This window comes from Clarias gariepinus, unplaced genomic scaffold (assembly GCF_024256425.1).
Source record: "Clarias gariepinus isolate MV-2021 ecotype Netherlands unplaced genomic scaffold, CGAR_prim_01v2 scaffold_33, whole genome shotgun sequence".
NCBI lineage: Eukaryota > Metazoa > Chordata > Actinopteri > Siluriformes > Clariidae > Clarias > Clarias gariepinus.
Window position 1 is genome coordinate 439,844 of NW_026521000.1, and position 15,157 is coordinate 455,000.

The window sequence follows — 15,157 nt, forward strand, 5'->3', positions numbered from 1 at the left end:
TCAACACTGAAAGTTCTGGACCGACCCGGCGCACGGTGCGAGTGTGTGCTGTTCACTCACTGACTCTCAGGCCTGAGGTGTGTAAGGTGAGATGGTGAGCAGGTGTGTGTGTGTGTGTGTGTGTTGGAGACAGGTGACTGGAAGGAGGTGGTGATGGGTAGAGAGAGAGAGAGAGAGAGAGATGTACACTGGAAGAACTCAGTGTGTGGGGAGAGAACCGGACCAACATGAACGGCAAGCAGCAGCAGCATCACTTCCTCGTGCACGAGCCCAAGTGTCCCAGCGCGGACGTGAGCTCGGAGGCCATGCGGCGGACGTGTCTGTCTGCACCTGCACAGGTACGTGTAGCCACAAACTTCACCAAACATCAAACCTGCATTCTGCTTCTGTCTGATCATTTTATAGCTAGATTCTCTCCGTGTCCCTGTCTCTCTCTCAGTGTCTCTCTCTGTGTCCCTGTCTCTCTCTCTCTGTGTCCCTGTCTCTCTCCCTGTCTTTCTCAATGTCCCTGTATCTCTCTCTCTCCGTGTCCCTGTCTCTCTCTCAGTGTCTCTCTCTGTGTCCCTGTCTCTCTCTCTCTGTGTCCCTGTCTCCTTTCACTGTGTCCCTGTCTCCTTTCACTGTGTCCCTGTCTCTCTCTCTGTGTCCCTGTCTCTCTCTCTCTCTGTGTCCCTGTCTCTCTCTCTCTGTCCCTGTCTCTCTCTGTGTCCCTGTCTCTCTTAGTGTCCCTGTCGCTCTCTCTCTGTGTCCCTGTCTCTCTCTCTCTGTGTCCCTGTCTCCTTTCACTGTGTCCCTGTCTCTCTCTCTCTGTGTCCCTGTCTCTCTCTCTCTGTGTCCCTGTCTCCTTTCACTGTGTCCCTGTCTCCTTTCACTGTGTCCCTGTCTCTCTCTCTGTGTCCCTGTCTCTCTCTCACTCTCTCTCTGTGTTCCTGTCTCTCTCTCACTCTCTCTTTGTGTCCCTGTCTCTCTCTGTGTCCCTGTCTCTCTTTCTGTGTCCCAGGCTATCTCTCTGTGTCCCTGTCTCTCTCTCACTGTGTCCCTGTCTCTCTCTCTCTCTGTGTCCCTGTCTCTCTCATTGTCTCTCTCTGTGTCCCTGTCTCTCTCACTGTCTCTCTGTGTGTCCCTGTCTCTCTCACTGTCTCTCTCTCTCTGTGTCCCTGTCTCCTTTCACTGTGTCCCTGTCTCTCTTTCACTGTGTCCCTGTCTCTCTCTCTGTGTCCCTGTCTCTCTCTCACTGTGTCCCTGTCTCTCTCTCTCTGTGTCCCTGTCTCTCTCATTGTCTCTCTCTGTGTCCCAGGCTCTCTCTCTGTGTCCCTGTCTCTCTCTCTCTCTGTGTCCCTGTCTCTCTCTCTCTCTGTGTCCCTGTCTCTCTCATTGTCTCTCACTGTGTCCCTGTCTCCTTTCACTGTGTCCCTGTCTCTCTCTCTGTGTCCCTGTCTCTCTCTCACTCTCTCTCTGTGTTCCTGTCTCTCTCTCACTCTCTCTTTGTGTCCCTGTCTCTCTCTGTGTCCTTGTCTCTTTCTGAAGATTTAAGAATTAAAGGTGCTTTATAGTGCTATACTAATCAAGCTGCTCCCATATTAATGTTCACAATGTCCTTCTTTTCCCTGTACACCCCCCACACGTCCCGCCCCACCCCCCATCCCACATATTCAGGGCCACATATTCGGTGGATTTGACGGAAACCTGTTGGCGCGTGCAGAAGCCCTGGCCAAGCCTCACGCAACACCGCACCACGCCATGAGCGCCACGTCCAGTGCTTCATCCGTCTCCTCCAGTTCCACCCATCATCATCATCATCATCATCATCATCACCCAGGCCTGAGCCAGACTCTGGAGGGCGAGCTGCTGGAGCACCTGACCCTGGTGGCTTTGGGCGGTTTGGCCCCGGACCCTCTGTCCGCTCTGGGCGCGCACCAGCATCAGCTTCCGGCGGTCCCGTGCCACCTGCACCAGGCCGCGTGTCTCCCGCACACCCACCCGCACACCCACCCGCCCCTCCCTCTGCTGCCCGGCGGAGACTCGGACCCGCGTGAGCTCGAGGCGTTCGCAGAGCGTTTTAAACAGCGGCGCGTTAAACTCGGGGTGACGCAGGCGGACGTGGGCTCTGCATTGGGGGACCTGCGGCTCCCGGGGGTGGGCTCTCTCAGCCAGAGCACAATCTGCAGGTTCGAGTCCCTCACGCTCTCCCACAACAACATGCTGGCGCTGCGGCCGGTGTTACAGGCCTGGCTGGACGGAGCCGAGGCCGCGCACCGGGACACGGGAGCGCGCACCGACCTGCTGCAGAGCGCGAGCGGGGAGCGCCGGAGAAAGCGCACGTCCATCACCGCGCCAGAGAAGCGCTCACTCGAGGCGTTCTTCTCCCTCCAGCCCAGACCTTCTGCAGAGAAGATCAGCGCCATCGCTCAGAAACTGGACCTGAAGAAGAACGTGGTTCGGGTCTGGTTCTGTAACCAGAGACAGAAACAGAAAAGGATGAAATACTCCGCGGCACACTGACCAGCACGCGCACACACACACACACACACACACACACACACACACACACACACACACACACACACACACACACACACACACACAGAGGAACCAATCAACACTTTAACGCACATGACAGGGATCTCCAGGTTCTTATCGTCAGGATCTAAAGCTCTAGAAGACTTTTTATATATATTTTTCCTCTAAATGTTTTTTTTGCACATGAATGTCACACATACACACACACACACACACACGGCCCCTGAGGTCTGAACAACAAAAAACACACTGGTTTATTTATTGCATTTTTTTTTACTTTACAGAAGACTGAAAGATGTGAAAAGGTTTAACACTTATCTCAGTATTATCGCACATCACGTGTTAAAGTGTGTGTGATGATTATTTACTGTTGATGCTCCGGTAGACAGTAAAACGCCAGAATCGTCTATAAGTGATGATTAAATGTTTGTTAGAACTCTGCAGGTATTTCATGACGTCACTTTTTTTCACACTAAATGGATTCTGGCAGAAAATCAGAAATAAAGCTGCTATTATTAACGTGTTTTATTGTGATCGTCGCCACTTCACTGAGACGTGACTGAATACTTAATAAAAGATTTTATAAGCTTTGATGTTCACGCAAATCTGTAAAATTAAATTACATCCACTTTTACTCTAAAGACTGAAGTCCCGAGTTAGTGACAGTCTGGTGAATTACAGGGAATCTTTTATTACAGGATGATGATTATAGTTTTACAGTTACATCATCATCATCATCATCATCATCACTTTATCCTGCTCTTAATCTGCAGATGTTACAGCTGTTTATTTATCACTTTCATAACTTATTAACAGTCACTGATAATATTGTACATTTCTGTTGTTCAATTAATAGATTGACATTCAGCTGTTCGCTGTTCATAAACACACGATAAGGAAATATTTATTTCTTTATTTCTCGGTCTGTGATGCTTTTATTTCATTTCTTCTTTAAAATAATTAAATCATGAAGATGCAACATTAGTTACTACTTTAGAGTGCTGTTATGCACACACAGCTGAAACAGAAATAAACACAAACACACATTGCTGAGATAGAAATAAACATGAATGCGCGCGCGCGCCTGAGACCGGCTTCTATTATGGCAAAAATATTCATTTATACCGACTACTATAACTATCATCATCATCATCATCATCATCATAATAATGTTTCTTAATTTATGTTTTAAATATTAGTAATCTTCTATCTTAGGAAAAAACTATAAAAATGTGACAAACGTTTGGGACGAAAGCAAAAAAAAAATGTTATATATACAGTGGTGTGAAAAACTATTTGCCCCCTTCCTGATTTCTTATTCTTTTGCATGTTTGTCACACTTAAATGTTTCTGATCATCAAACACATTTAACTATTAGTCAAAGATAACACAAGTAAACACAAAATGCAGTTTTTAAATGATGGTTTTTATTATTTAGGGAGAAAAAAAATCCAAACTTACATGGCCCTGTGTGAAAAAGTAATTGCCCCCTGAACCTAATAACTGGTTGGGCCACCCTTAGCAGCAATAACTGCAATCAAGTGTTTGCGATAACTTGCAACGAGTCTTTTACAGAGCTCTGGAGGAATTTTGGCCCACTCATCTTTGCAGAATTGTTGTAATTCAGCTTTATTTGAGAGTTTTCTAGCATGAACCGCCTTTTTATGGTCATGCCACAACATCTCAATAGGATTCAGGTCAGGACTTTGACTGGGCCACTCCAAAGTCTTCATTTTGTTTTTCTTCAGCCATTCAGAGGTGGATTTGCTGGTGTGTTTTGGGTCATTGTCCTGCTGCAGCACCCAAGATCGCTTCAGCTTGAGTTGACGAACAGATGGCCGGACATTCTCCTTCAGGATTTTTTGGTAGACAGTAGAATTCATGGTTCCATCTATCACAGCAAGCCATCCAGGTCCTGAAGCAGCAAAACAACCCCAGACCATCACACTACCACCACCATATTTTACTGTTGGTATGATGTTCTTTTTCTGAAATGCTGTGTTACTTTTACGCCAGATGTAACGGGACACGCACCTTCCAAAAAGTTCAACTTTTGTCTCGTCGGTCCACAAGGTATTTTCCCAAAAGTCTTGGCAATCATTGAGATGTTTTTTAGCAAAATTGAGACGAGCCTAATGTTCTTTTTGCTTAAGTGGTTTGCGCCTTGGAAATCTGCCATGCAGGCCGTTTTTGCCCAGTCTCTTTCTTTTGGTGGAGTCGTGAACACTGACCTTAATTGAGGCAAGTGAGGCCTGCAGTTCTTTAGATGTTGTCCTGGGGTCTTTTGTGGCCTCTCGGATGAGTTGTCTCTGCGCTCTTGGGGTAATTTTGGTCGGCCGGCCACTCCTGGGAAGGTTCACCACTGTTCCATGTTTTTGCCATTTGTGGATAATGGCTCTCACTGTGGTTCGCTGGAGTCCCAAAGCTTTAGAAATGGCTTTATAACCTTTACCAGACTGATAGATCTCAATTACTTTTGTTCTCATTTGTTCCTGAATTTCTTTGGATCTTGGCATGATGTCTAGCTTTTGAGGTGCTTTTGGTCTACTTCTCTGTGTCAGGTAGCTCCTATTTAAGTGATTTTTTGATTGAAACAGGTGTGGCAGTAATCAGGCCTGGGGGTGACTACAGAAATTGAACTTTTAACTGTGATAAACCACAGTTAAGTTATTTTTTAACAAGGGGGGGGGGGGGGGGGGGCAATCACTTTTTCACACAGGGCCATGTAGATTTGGAGTTTTTTTTCTCCCTTAATAACATAATCTTCATTTAAAAACTGCATTTTGTGTTCAATTATGTTATCTTTGACTAATAGTTAACGGTTTTTGATGAGCAGAAACATTTAAGTGTGACAAACATGCAAAAGAATAAGAAATCAGGAAGGGGGCAAATAGTTTTTCACACCACTGTATATATATATATATACACAGTGAGGTCAATAAGTATTTGATCCCCCTGTGATTTTGTGATTCAGTTCTCTCACATAGAAATCATGGAGGGTCTACAATTTTCAGCGTAGGTGTATTTCCACTGTGAGAGACAGAATCTAAAAAGAAAAATCCGGAAATCACATTGTATGATTTTTTAACAATTTATTTGTGACTTACTGTGTCAAATAAGTATTTGATCACTTGCTTATCAGATTTCCGACCCTCAAAGACCTGTTATTTTGCTTATAAATAGTCCAGCTACACTCTGCTCATGATTCTAAATTAGTAGCACCTGTTTGAGGTCGTTAGCCGTCATAAAGACACCTGTGCACCCCACAATCAGCCAAAGTCTAAGTAGATACATGGGGTATCAATGATGCTAAGAATGGTGAAGAATCCCAGGACTACACGGGAGGAGCTGGTCAATGCCGTGAAGAGAGCTGGGACCATCGTTTCCAAGGCTACCATCAGTAATACACTAAGACGTCATGGTTTAAAATCTCGCATCACACGGAAGGTTCCCCTGCTTAAGTCAGCCCATGTCCAGGCCCGTCTGAAGTTTGCCAGGGACCATCTGGATGATCCAGAGGAGTCATGGGAAAAAGTCCTGTGGTCTGATGAGATCAAATGAGAACTTTTTTGGCTGTGTTTGGAGGAAGAAGAATGATGAGTATCATCCCAATAATACCATACCTACAGTGAAGCATGGGGCTGGAAGCATCATGCTCTGGGGGTGTTTTTCTGCACAGGGGACAGGACGACTGCACTGTATTAAGGGGAGGATGAACGGGGACATGTATTGTGACATATTGGGCAAAAACCTCCTTCCCTCAGTCAGAGCATTAAAGATGGGTCGTGGCTGGGTCTTCCAACAGGACAATGACCCAAAGCACACAGCCAGGAAAACCAAGGAGTGGCTCCGTAAGAAGCATATGGACTATTTAAAAGCAGAATATCAGGTCTGTGAGGGTCAGAAATCTGTCTGATAAGCAAGTGATCAAATACTTATTAAACACAGTAATTCAAAAATAAATTGTTAAAAAATCATACAATGTGATTTCCAAATTTTTCTTTTTAGATTCTGGCTCTCACAGTGGAAATGCACCTACGCTGAAAATTAAAAAAAAAAGTTACCCGTGTGGCCACTCCCTTCGATGATGTGTTCAGACAGACAGACAGACAGACAGACAGACAGGTCAGAGCGAATAATGACCCAGCCATACACAAACTCTGTCTGTGTCCCTGCAGCAGGGTGGGTTGAACACAGGGTGATGTCGAGCTGTCAGGGTTTAATATGAACTGAACTACACGATGACAGAATTATAGAGTTATTTCTAAGAAATTATACACGTTTATCTGGAGGTTTTTCAGCAGACAGGTGGCGTGTGAGAGCTACTGAATTATTCATGTTGGTCTGAGGAATTGAGTTTACAGTCTGGATTGGATTTCCCCTCACAGTGTCTCAGAGATTACAGAACTGTCTAATGTAAGACTTACACTGAGGACAATGACTGAAATGCGACTTATTAATTAATTATTTAGTTCATTGATTTTACACATGACAGGAACGGGACAGGAGCATTAACATGCAGGTAAAAAGTATTACAAGGAAAGTTTAGGAAAATAAAACACTACGAGGATCATCATGTGCCAATCTGAGACATTTATGAGATTTATGGTGAAGACCAAGACAAAAGAGAAACTATAATCTGTCTCTCTGACTTTATTTAAATATTTTATTCAGACTAATTTACAATAGAGACTAGTTTAAATATTCTCTTTGTGTAGTACATTACTGTAATCGCACCAAAGATGAAGAATGACAATCCTGTTTAAGGACAGAATGAGAATGAAACCCAGGTGCTTCCATTATAGCCCCGCCCCCTAACTCCCCCCCCCCCGCCCCCTAACTCCCCCCCACCCCCATTCACTCTATCCCATGCAAGTACAGCAGCTCTTAATTATTTATTAAACGGCAGAAGCAATGCAATGAACTGTGTCCAAAACTCGGAGAGAGACACGGGACTGTCACATGTGTTCGTCTCTCATCATCATCATCATCATCGCTGGTTGCTTTAAAGAGTGATGTGTAAAATTAATCATGATTTAAAATGATTTAATCAAAAATTAAAATGTTGAGTTTAAGAGTTAAGGGCTGTTTTTGGCCATTTATCATAAGATGTGCATTATAATGCTGATGTTTTGCAAACTGTCCAATACAGATATTTGATGGATGTCCATGTCCAGTCTGTTAAGCAATTTTCCTCTGGGATTAATAAAGTTCCTTGAACCTTAAATCTGGTAATACATCAGCTGTCATTAAATATTGAAGTTGAAAATAATTTTTTACACAAAATTAGTTGCAGAAGTCATTTAAAAATCTGAACTCTTCTTTGTTAAAATCCTCGATAAAATCTTCTAAATGTGACGAAAACACCAATATGTTGCAATATATTTATTTAAAGGCAATGTGAAAACATTGAAACAAAAATAAATACATTTAGAGCCTTAGATGTAATTTACACATGTGATTTTATAAATTAAATTTCACATTGATTTTATAAATTAAAGGAAAAGAAGTTTAGAAAGGCTGTGAGAATCAGTGTCTGGTCATGGTCTTTTGGATACATTTGACCAGATCGTCCAGGAAAGAACGGAGGATTATTTCATCTCCTTTCGTTGGGACAGTGCAGTTCTTCTAGAGTTATAAAAAAATAAAATAAATAAAAATAAAAAACATTAATAAAGAAGTCCGCATATTTCAAACTTACACAATGTATGCAGTATTCTGATTTCTGGATGCGAGATTGTAAATTCATACGTAAGGGTGAAGGTTATAAACAATAACTCATACGTACCCCATTATTGTACACGCTCAGATACCTGACCAGGTAATTAACCCTTTCATTATCAACTTTCTCAGAGAGTTTAACTTCAGATAAAACTCTTTCAGCCTGACAGAAAAACTCAGCCTAGAAACACAATAAATGGTTTAAAGAGAATCTGTGAGCAATCTTTAGTCTTCAGTAAAAAAAAGGGAAAAAAATGAGGCTTGGAATTCATGTTGGGAAATTTAATGTGAATAAACTATTTTCCTAATCACACTTGATTCAATAACCAAATAAGTAATTGATCCTATATAATAATTGATTATATTTTATCATGGTTTGGTTAAATCACAAAGGTGTGTGTGTGTGTGTGTGTGTGTGTGTGTAGCACCTCACCTCACAGCTGTCCGTTTTGTTCTTTTTAAGGTCTTTCACAAAGATCGAGTCATACTTCTCCTAGAAACAAAACATTAATGTGAATCAGGTTGTATTTATACACTCGCAAAATTTAAAAGAAACTAAAGAAACTAAAAGCCTTACTGTATTCAGCGTTTCCTTGTGCAGATCCCTTACTTTACTCGATAAAGTCTTTAGAGTTAAATGAGACGCCCCGTAGGCAAACGCAACAGCAGTAGCAAGAAGCACGATCACCGCCTTCATCTTGTTTAGTAAAGTTGGGTTGAAGTTAACAGATTCTTCAGGTTGCTTGTGCAGTCTAAATCGAGACACAATCCTAACGCATGCTTCCAGAGAATATATATGTGCATAAAAGCCGGAAATAAACCAACGCTCATCTTCTTGGAAGCTGTTATTCTGCACAGTAAGCATTATGTAGAGACTAGAAAACCAGTGCACACAGGGTAATCTTGATAAAGACGTGGTTGATTAGGTTTGGAGATCTGCTTACTATGATGCTTCAAATTCGCTGAACAGGGGAAATTAAGTGTTTAATGACAATTCGCCAAAAAGATTACAAAAAATTAAATTCCTTGACCATGTTTGGTTGTGAGAGCGGTCTCAGTTCTAAGATTAGATGCAGCCAAATGAACTGCAACAGGTAAATGAATGGTGGTAAGTAGTATACACTTGTAGTAATACTTGTAGTAGTCTATTAGATTCTAAATATTAAGTAGAATTAAAAAATGATCTGCTTAAAGACACTAGGTATTAAATATTACGCTACACAATAACACACAAATCAGCGAATCCGTTTCTTTTAAATCACAAACAGTCCTTGCTGCAGACTCTTATTTATTTTTTAATTATTTTAGATTATTTGTCTCATATGAGCAAGTCAAGAGGATGACTGATAACGTGTACAGATACAACCACCTCGTCTCACATACACACACACGAACCTTCTCACCATTAGCTAGTAAATGTCAGTTTACTTATATATGTAAAAAAAAAAAAAAAAAAAAAAATCCCAACTCAAACCAGCAGTACAGGAATCTCATAAAAACTGAGCTGTACATAAAAAAGTCCATCAGCTCTGAACATCCAGAGTTTACAGACGGGTAAGTCTTTATTTTATTTTTTGGGGGGGTTAACTTTAACAGAGAATATAACAACTAGTTAAACTTCTTTACAAAGCTGAAACAGAATATAATCACGTCAGTAGTGTTGTGACTCTCAGCGAGGCCTTATTCTCCCATTTTGTCTGATTTTGGATCTGGTCCTTTTTTTTAATCTCACACACTTCCCAGCGTTAACTGGTCCTTTCTGTTTGAGATTTACGCTGAGCGTATTAACGCAGGTAGCTGTTTAGACTTGTGATGCTACATCTGGAGATCTCTGAGCACTGGTCTTGGTTCTTCTTGATCCTGTAGAAGTGCTCCACGTACTGGGAGCGACCCAGGAGCTCCACGAAATCCTCATCGTGAGTGATGATGAGCAGCTGGAAATTACGCTGTCGAGAGCGACTCTTGATGATTCTGGCATTGAGAAAGTACAACGGCAGACATTAGAGTCATAATAATACACATGATCTCCATACAAAATCCTGAGAGAGACAAGGGGAAAAGTGTTGGTCCTATTTACAGGAGGTCATGGGTTTAAATCCCATCGGTACTACAAGATTTCATGCCCATTAGTCCATAATAACTTCATAGACACAACCCTAAAGCCAATCAGGGTTTGGGATTTTGCACTTGGAAAGGATATTTTACTTTATGTATTTTTTGACATTCAATTTCTGAAGTTAGAAGCTGTGTGTGAAAATAAAAGTGCAACACTGTGTCAGTCTTTAAATCGTGAGGGAATTCCTGGATGGCATGTTGTTTCAGAGTAAATTTCCCTATAAGAAATAATGGAAACTACACTGATTCATTCCACAACCCCAAAATATTTATATAAAATGATTAATAGAAAATATAAAGTAAAAATAAAACTAGTTAATTTGCAATTTACCTTTGAAAAGAACCAGACTTTGTGTGAAGCAGAGACAGAAGAGGAGGGGGTGGGGTTAGGACGCCAACACGCACGCGTTTGCACACACGGATTTAACTCTACTTAGACTGCAAAATTTAACCTTTATTTGACCTTCGAAAATAATCACTGGAGACAGAGACAAGGAGGAGGGTTTTGTGTTGTACCCTATCTCTAACTCAACTAACACACATACAGATGTTTTATACATACACTTACACACTAAAAATATTGTATATACAATGAAGGTACGCGAGGTAAGCGGTTTGTAAGTGTTTCGCAAGACGAGCAAAGATTTTTAATAAATTTTGATTAGGAAAACGAACAAGTCTTGGTTTACGAGTACCGAGTATCATGCATCACACATGTGCTTCTTGTTTTGACGCTGAGCGTCACGTGATCACAACTGAGCCAATGTTTTTTTTCTCTTGCGCTGCGGAATTGTGGGTAATCATCTCCCCTGCTGGATCTTAGTGCTCGTCTCTTACTGGTATAATCAAAATACGTGCACGCGTGTACTGTTTACTATAACATTGTAAACCACGTGTGTGTGTGAAATATTTTATTTTGTGTCTGTATGCATGTGTATACAGCGCACGTGTAAAGCAAAAGCAAGTCTCATTAGAGAGGTTAAAGATCCATTTTCTCTCTCTGTATCAGCTGCTCTTTGTGTCTGTGTGCGCTTGTACATCATTGGACACCCCCCCCCCCCCCCCCCCCGAGATTCTTTTCAAAGGGTAAAGTGCAGGTTAATTTGTTTTTATTTTTACTTTACAGCAGTGATTCCGTTGGCGTGTCACTCAATCGGATGTCATTACAGAGATTTCTTGTTTATGTTCCTGATAGGACAGTGGTTTCCGTTGTGTGTGAGTGTGTGTGTGAAAAGAGTGCAGGAAGGGTAACTGTGTAAGACAAGAAGGGGGAGAGGGGGAGGGGCTCCATACTTTAGCTTCCACACACACACACACACACACACACACACACACACACACACACACACACACACACACACACAGCGCCCTGCGCGCACAAACGCTTATCTGTCGGGATTTATTCTTACTTTTTTAAAAAGACGAAGTACAGGTTAATTTGTTTCATTTTTACTTTATATTTTGTGTTTACTTTATTATTTTTATGTATTTCTTTTTTAAGGCTGTGGAAAGAATAATTTGTGATAATTTGTGGATCGAAGTTTCCATTATTTCTTATAGGAAAATTCTATTTGGTTTACGAATGTTTTGGAATGTGAGCCCGCTTCCGGAACAAATTATGCTCATAATCCAAGGTTCCACTGTAATTGTAAATATTGGTATCTGCTGCACTGCACTGTTTATTTTTGTACAACACAAGTGAGCTACGCCTGCGATTGTTTCAGATCTTTGAATGTTAGATGCGAACCGTGGTCCATTCATTTCTGTGGAAATTCGTAACTCGAATGTTCGTAAGTCAGGGACTCCCTTGTGTGATATGCACAAGTTTGTACATCCCTTCTTGCTCCATGGTCTGATGCTTTCTACACTGTAAAACAATTCTGAAGGCGTTTATTATCCAAAACACACAATAATCTCCTCTGAACAGTTGATATTGAGATGTATATCTGCTCCTCCTGCTCTGTAAAGCTTCATAACGGCTCTAATCTGAGGTGCTGGTTGTTAATTGGTGATTTCTGAGGCTGGTGACTCTAAATGAACTTCTCCTCTGCAGCAGAGCTCAGTTTTGGTCTTGCTTTCCTGCTTAAAAAAGATGTGTCCAAACTTTTGACTGTATTCTTGAAATCAATCTAAATCTCTCACCACATATTTCAAAGGAGCGACAGATGCGGTGAGGTACACTTACTCCACCAAGGCGTGGGCTAAAGACTCTATGTTCTCTCTGTCCAGATTGGTAGTGGGTTCATCTAGTGCAAGGATTCCACAGTTCAGACAGAACGTCTCTGCCAAAGCCAACCGGATGATGAGTGACGCCAAAACCTGTCAAATTACACACGTCATGAGGCAAAAAACGTACGTTAAATTAAATAGTCTATGGGGACTTTAAAGGTCTCCTGCAATAAGATGTGGACACACCTTCTGTCCAGCACTGCAGCGTCCTCGCATGTCTAAAGCTGTGTCCCCTTTGACCATGACCACTCTGTAGTTGTAGGTCCGTCTCTTTGTACCAGCAGAGGCATTTTCATCCACATCAGAGCGGATCTCCACGTATTCAATATCTGACACGGAAATCACAAGCAGAGCGTTAGAATAATATCCGCACGAGGTTTTATTAAAGGGTATCTTCTGGCATTTAGTGTTTCAAATGTGAATCAATTCATTTAGGTTAACAAAATGCTTTATGTTCATATATTTAGTTGTAAATTTCTAAATGAAGCGTTATTTATGTCAGTTATGTGTCGTAGGAGACCTTGTCCACGGTACGTGCTCCTCCACAGGTCTCGGATGATTTTGTTGATTTCTTCCATCTTCACACTGTGAAACTTCATGATTGTTCTGTAAAAACACAGACAAACGCTTGAAATAACAGAAAAAATGCAAACTATTCCACGAACACAAATATTGTTTTAATGATCTTAATGAAATGAACACATTTTACACAAAATATTAAAAAATTCTTTATAATAAGCATTTCAGCAAGTTTAGACTGTAAAAATTTCAGACTTAAAAATCTGAGCTCAGTCTTTCCCATCACACAGATACACAGAAAGTACACTGATGCTATCACCATGAGAGCGTGATGGTTGAGCAGATTAAAGCTGCCTAGATGAGTGAATGGCAGTTTGCATCGGGAGGTTTTCAGTTCTACAGTCAAGGTATGTTCATGCAAAAGCTATAAAAATTAAAATACTTAAAAAAAAAAAGTTTGAATAAAAATAGTTTTTTTTCCCTTTATTATAGCTTGATCTCAGACCATAATAAAGGTAATAGATGATAGCGGCCTGAATATTTGCAGAATGCAGCGGTTTATCATTAGACTAATAGTTTAACAAAACAAAACCCTGAAAAACAAGATCAGTGCACTCAGCCAACGCTCTAAACACTCTAAATACAAAGCTAAATACATTTAAAGGCAAGCACAAACACAATACTTTTGAATAAAAAAAAAAACATAATAGTAAAAATTTTTTTGCATTTTAACGTTGTGTGAAAATGTCAGACGCTGTCCATCTTAGTCACAGTCTTAGAGTTAGTGACTCAGCGGACTCAGGGGTTTCCCATCATCTGAGCAATAAAACTCATTTATGCGTTTTTACCTTTTCTGGAGCGTTTGTTCTCATGAACTGATAACATGGTGAATCTGATATCTGATTCCTGTGACATCATGGACACGGCCTGAGCTTTTATTTTATTTTGTAATGGAAGAGATGACTCATTGACCTCGGTGTCGTCAGCCCTGTGAGTGCAGGGATATTCCTCTATGTGTGTGTGTGTGTGTGTGTGTGTGTGTGTATCTGCATGTATACAAACTTTGAAACACCTACACAATTATTGACAGAAAACGTTTTGCTATGGAAAACTGATGCTCCAGTTTGGAACAAGCCAACGTCGTGAGTCTGAGCGGATATGACGTGAGGAGCAACAGCATTCAAATAATATTTCACTGTTAAATCCTACAAACGGTTCTGCTCGCTCACCCACAGAGCCGACAGAAATATTTATATATATATATATATATATATATATATATATATATATACTCTATATACACGGAGTGATTACAAACCGAAAGTCAAATTACACTTTATTTATAGGCTTTAATCAGATCACTGCTATCCATAATCAGGACAAGAGACAAACAGGAGCATTAAGATAAATCTACAAACACAAAACTGATCCACTTTGTCTAACCACCTGTCAGAAACACACACAGACACACACAGACACACACAGACACAGACACACAGACACACACACACACACCTTACATTTAGACACATGCCAGAACCTAAATAACATATTTATAAACAATAAAAGAAAACAGTTTACAGGCAAAACATGAGCCAAAACCTTTCTGCTTTTCGCCTGCAAACATGAAAGTCATTATCAGGTGATGATAACGATCACAACTAAATGAAGTGCTTTCCTCCCAAGAGTTCAAACGCTTGCTAATATTCTATATCTGTACATATCTGTAAGAACATCTCACTTTTGAGGTAAATTACATTATCTGCAGCTTCGAGCAACATTACTGGAACCTGAGATCGAGCACAGGGTCAGCTAATGAGTTTATTATTTAATTTAAAGCAATTATAGATTTAAAGTAGTTGCATTTAATTATTGCATTTTAATCTTCTCTTTTTTTCTACCCTGCGTTTAATAGATCTTTTCTTAAACATCTGAAGAGAGCTCATAGTCAGTAAAGATACAGTAAAACAGAATTAGCTTTTAATTTGCTGGCACAGGAGTATCAATCCTGCCACTTACTGGTCCAGAGCTTTATAGTAGATGTCCAGGTCTT

General features: G+C 41.0%; 2 protein-coding genes across 5 annotated transcripts in view; one reads left to right on the forward strand and one right to left on the reverse strand.

Annotated features, from left to right (window-relative positions):
* The first annotated feature begins 227 nt into the window (after window positions 1-227).
* LOC128517076 (POU domain, class 4, transcription factor 3-like) lies at window positions 228-2,502 on the forward strand. The gene is made up of 2 exons (XM_053490845.1): window positions 228-319; window positions 1,644-2,502. The coding sequence occupies exons 1-2, from the start codon at window positions 228-230 to the stop codon at window positions 2,500-2,502; spliced, it is 951 nt and encodes a 316-aa protein (XP_053346820.1).
* Window positions 2,503-7,890: 5,388 nt separating this feature from the next.
* rad50 (RAD50 homolog, double strand break repair protein) overlaps window positions 7,891-15,157 on the reverse strand; it is a 62,877-nt gene continuing 55,610 nt past the window's right edge. For 3 of the 4 annotated variants that reach the window (XM_053490817.1, XM_053490814.1, XM_053490818.1), the window contains exons 22-28: window positions 15,124-15,157; window positions 13,106-13,191; window positions 12,772-12,914; window positions 12,542-12,675; window positions 8,675-10,212; window positions 8,309-8,422; window positions 7,891-8,148 (exon numbers count right to left, since the gene is read on the reverse strand). The exon at window positions 15,124-15,157 is cut by the window's right edge and continues 191 nt beyond it. In XM_053490817.1, coding sequence (XP_053346792.1) covers window positions 10,026-10,212; window positions 12,542-12,675; window positions 12,772-12,914; window positions 13,106-13,191; window positions 15,124-15,157 — 584 coding nt within the window. In that variant the 3' untranslated portion in view covers window positions 7,891-8,148; window positions 8,309-8,422; window positions 8,675-10,025. The remainder of the gene's footprint in view (window positions 8,149-8,308; window positions 8,423-8,674; window positions 10,213-12,541; window positions 12,676-12,771; window positions 12,915-13,105; window positions 13,192-15,123) is intronic. The other variant, XM_053490816.1, reaches the window with a different exon arrangement.

Excerpts from the sequence above, each read along its gene's own strand:
- LOC128517076 (XM_053490845.1), top strand. The coding sequence starts at position 228 with ATGAACGGCAAGCAGCAGCAGCATCACTTCCTCGTGCACGAGCCCAAG. Across the intron at positions 320-1,643 it reads GAGGCCATGCGGCGGACGTG|CCCACATATTCAGGGCCACA; the intron begins TCTGTCTGCACC and ends CCCACCCCCCAT.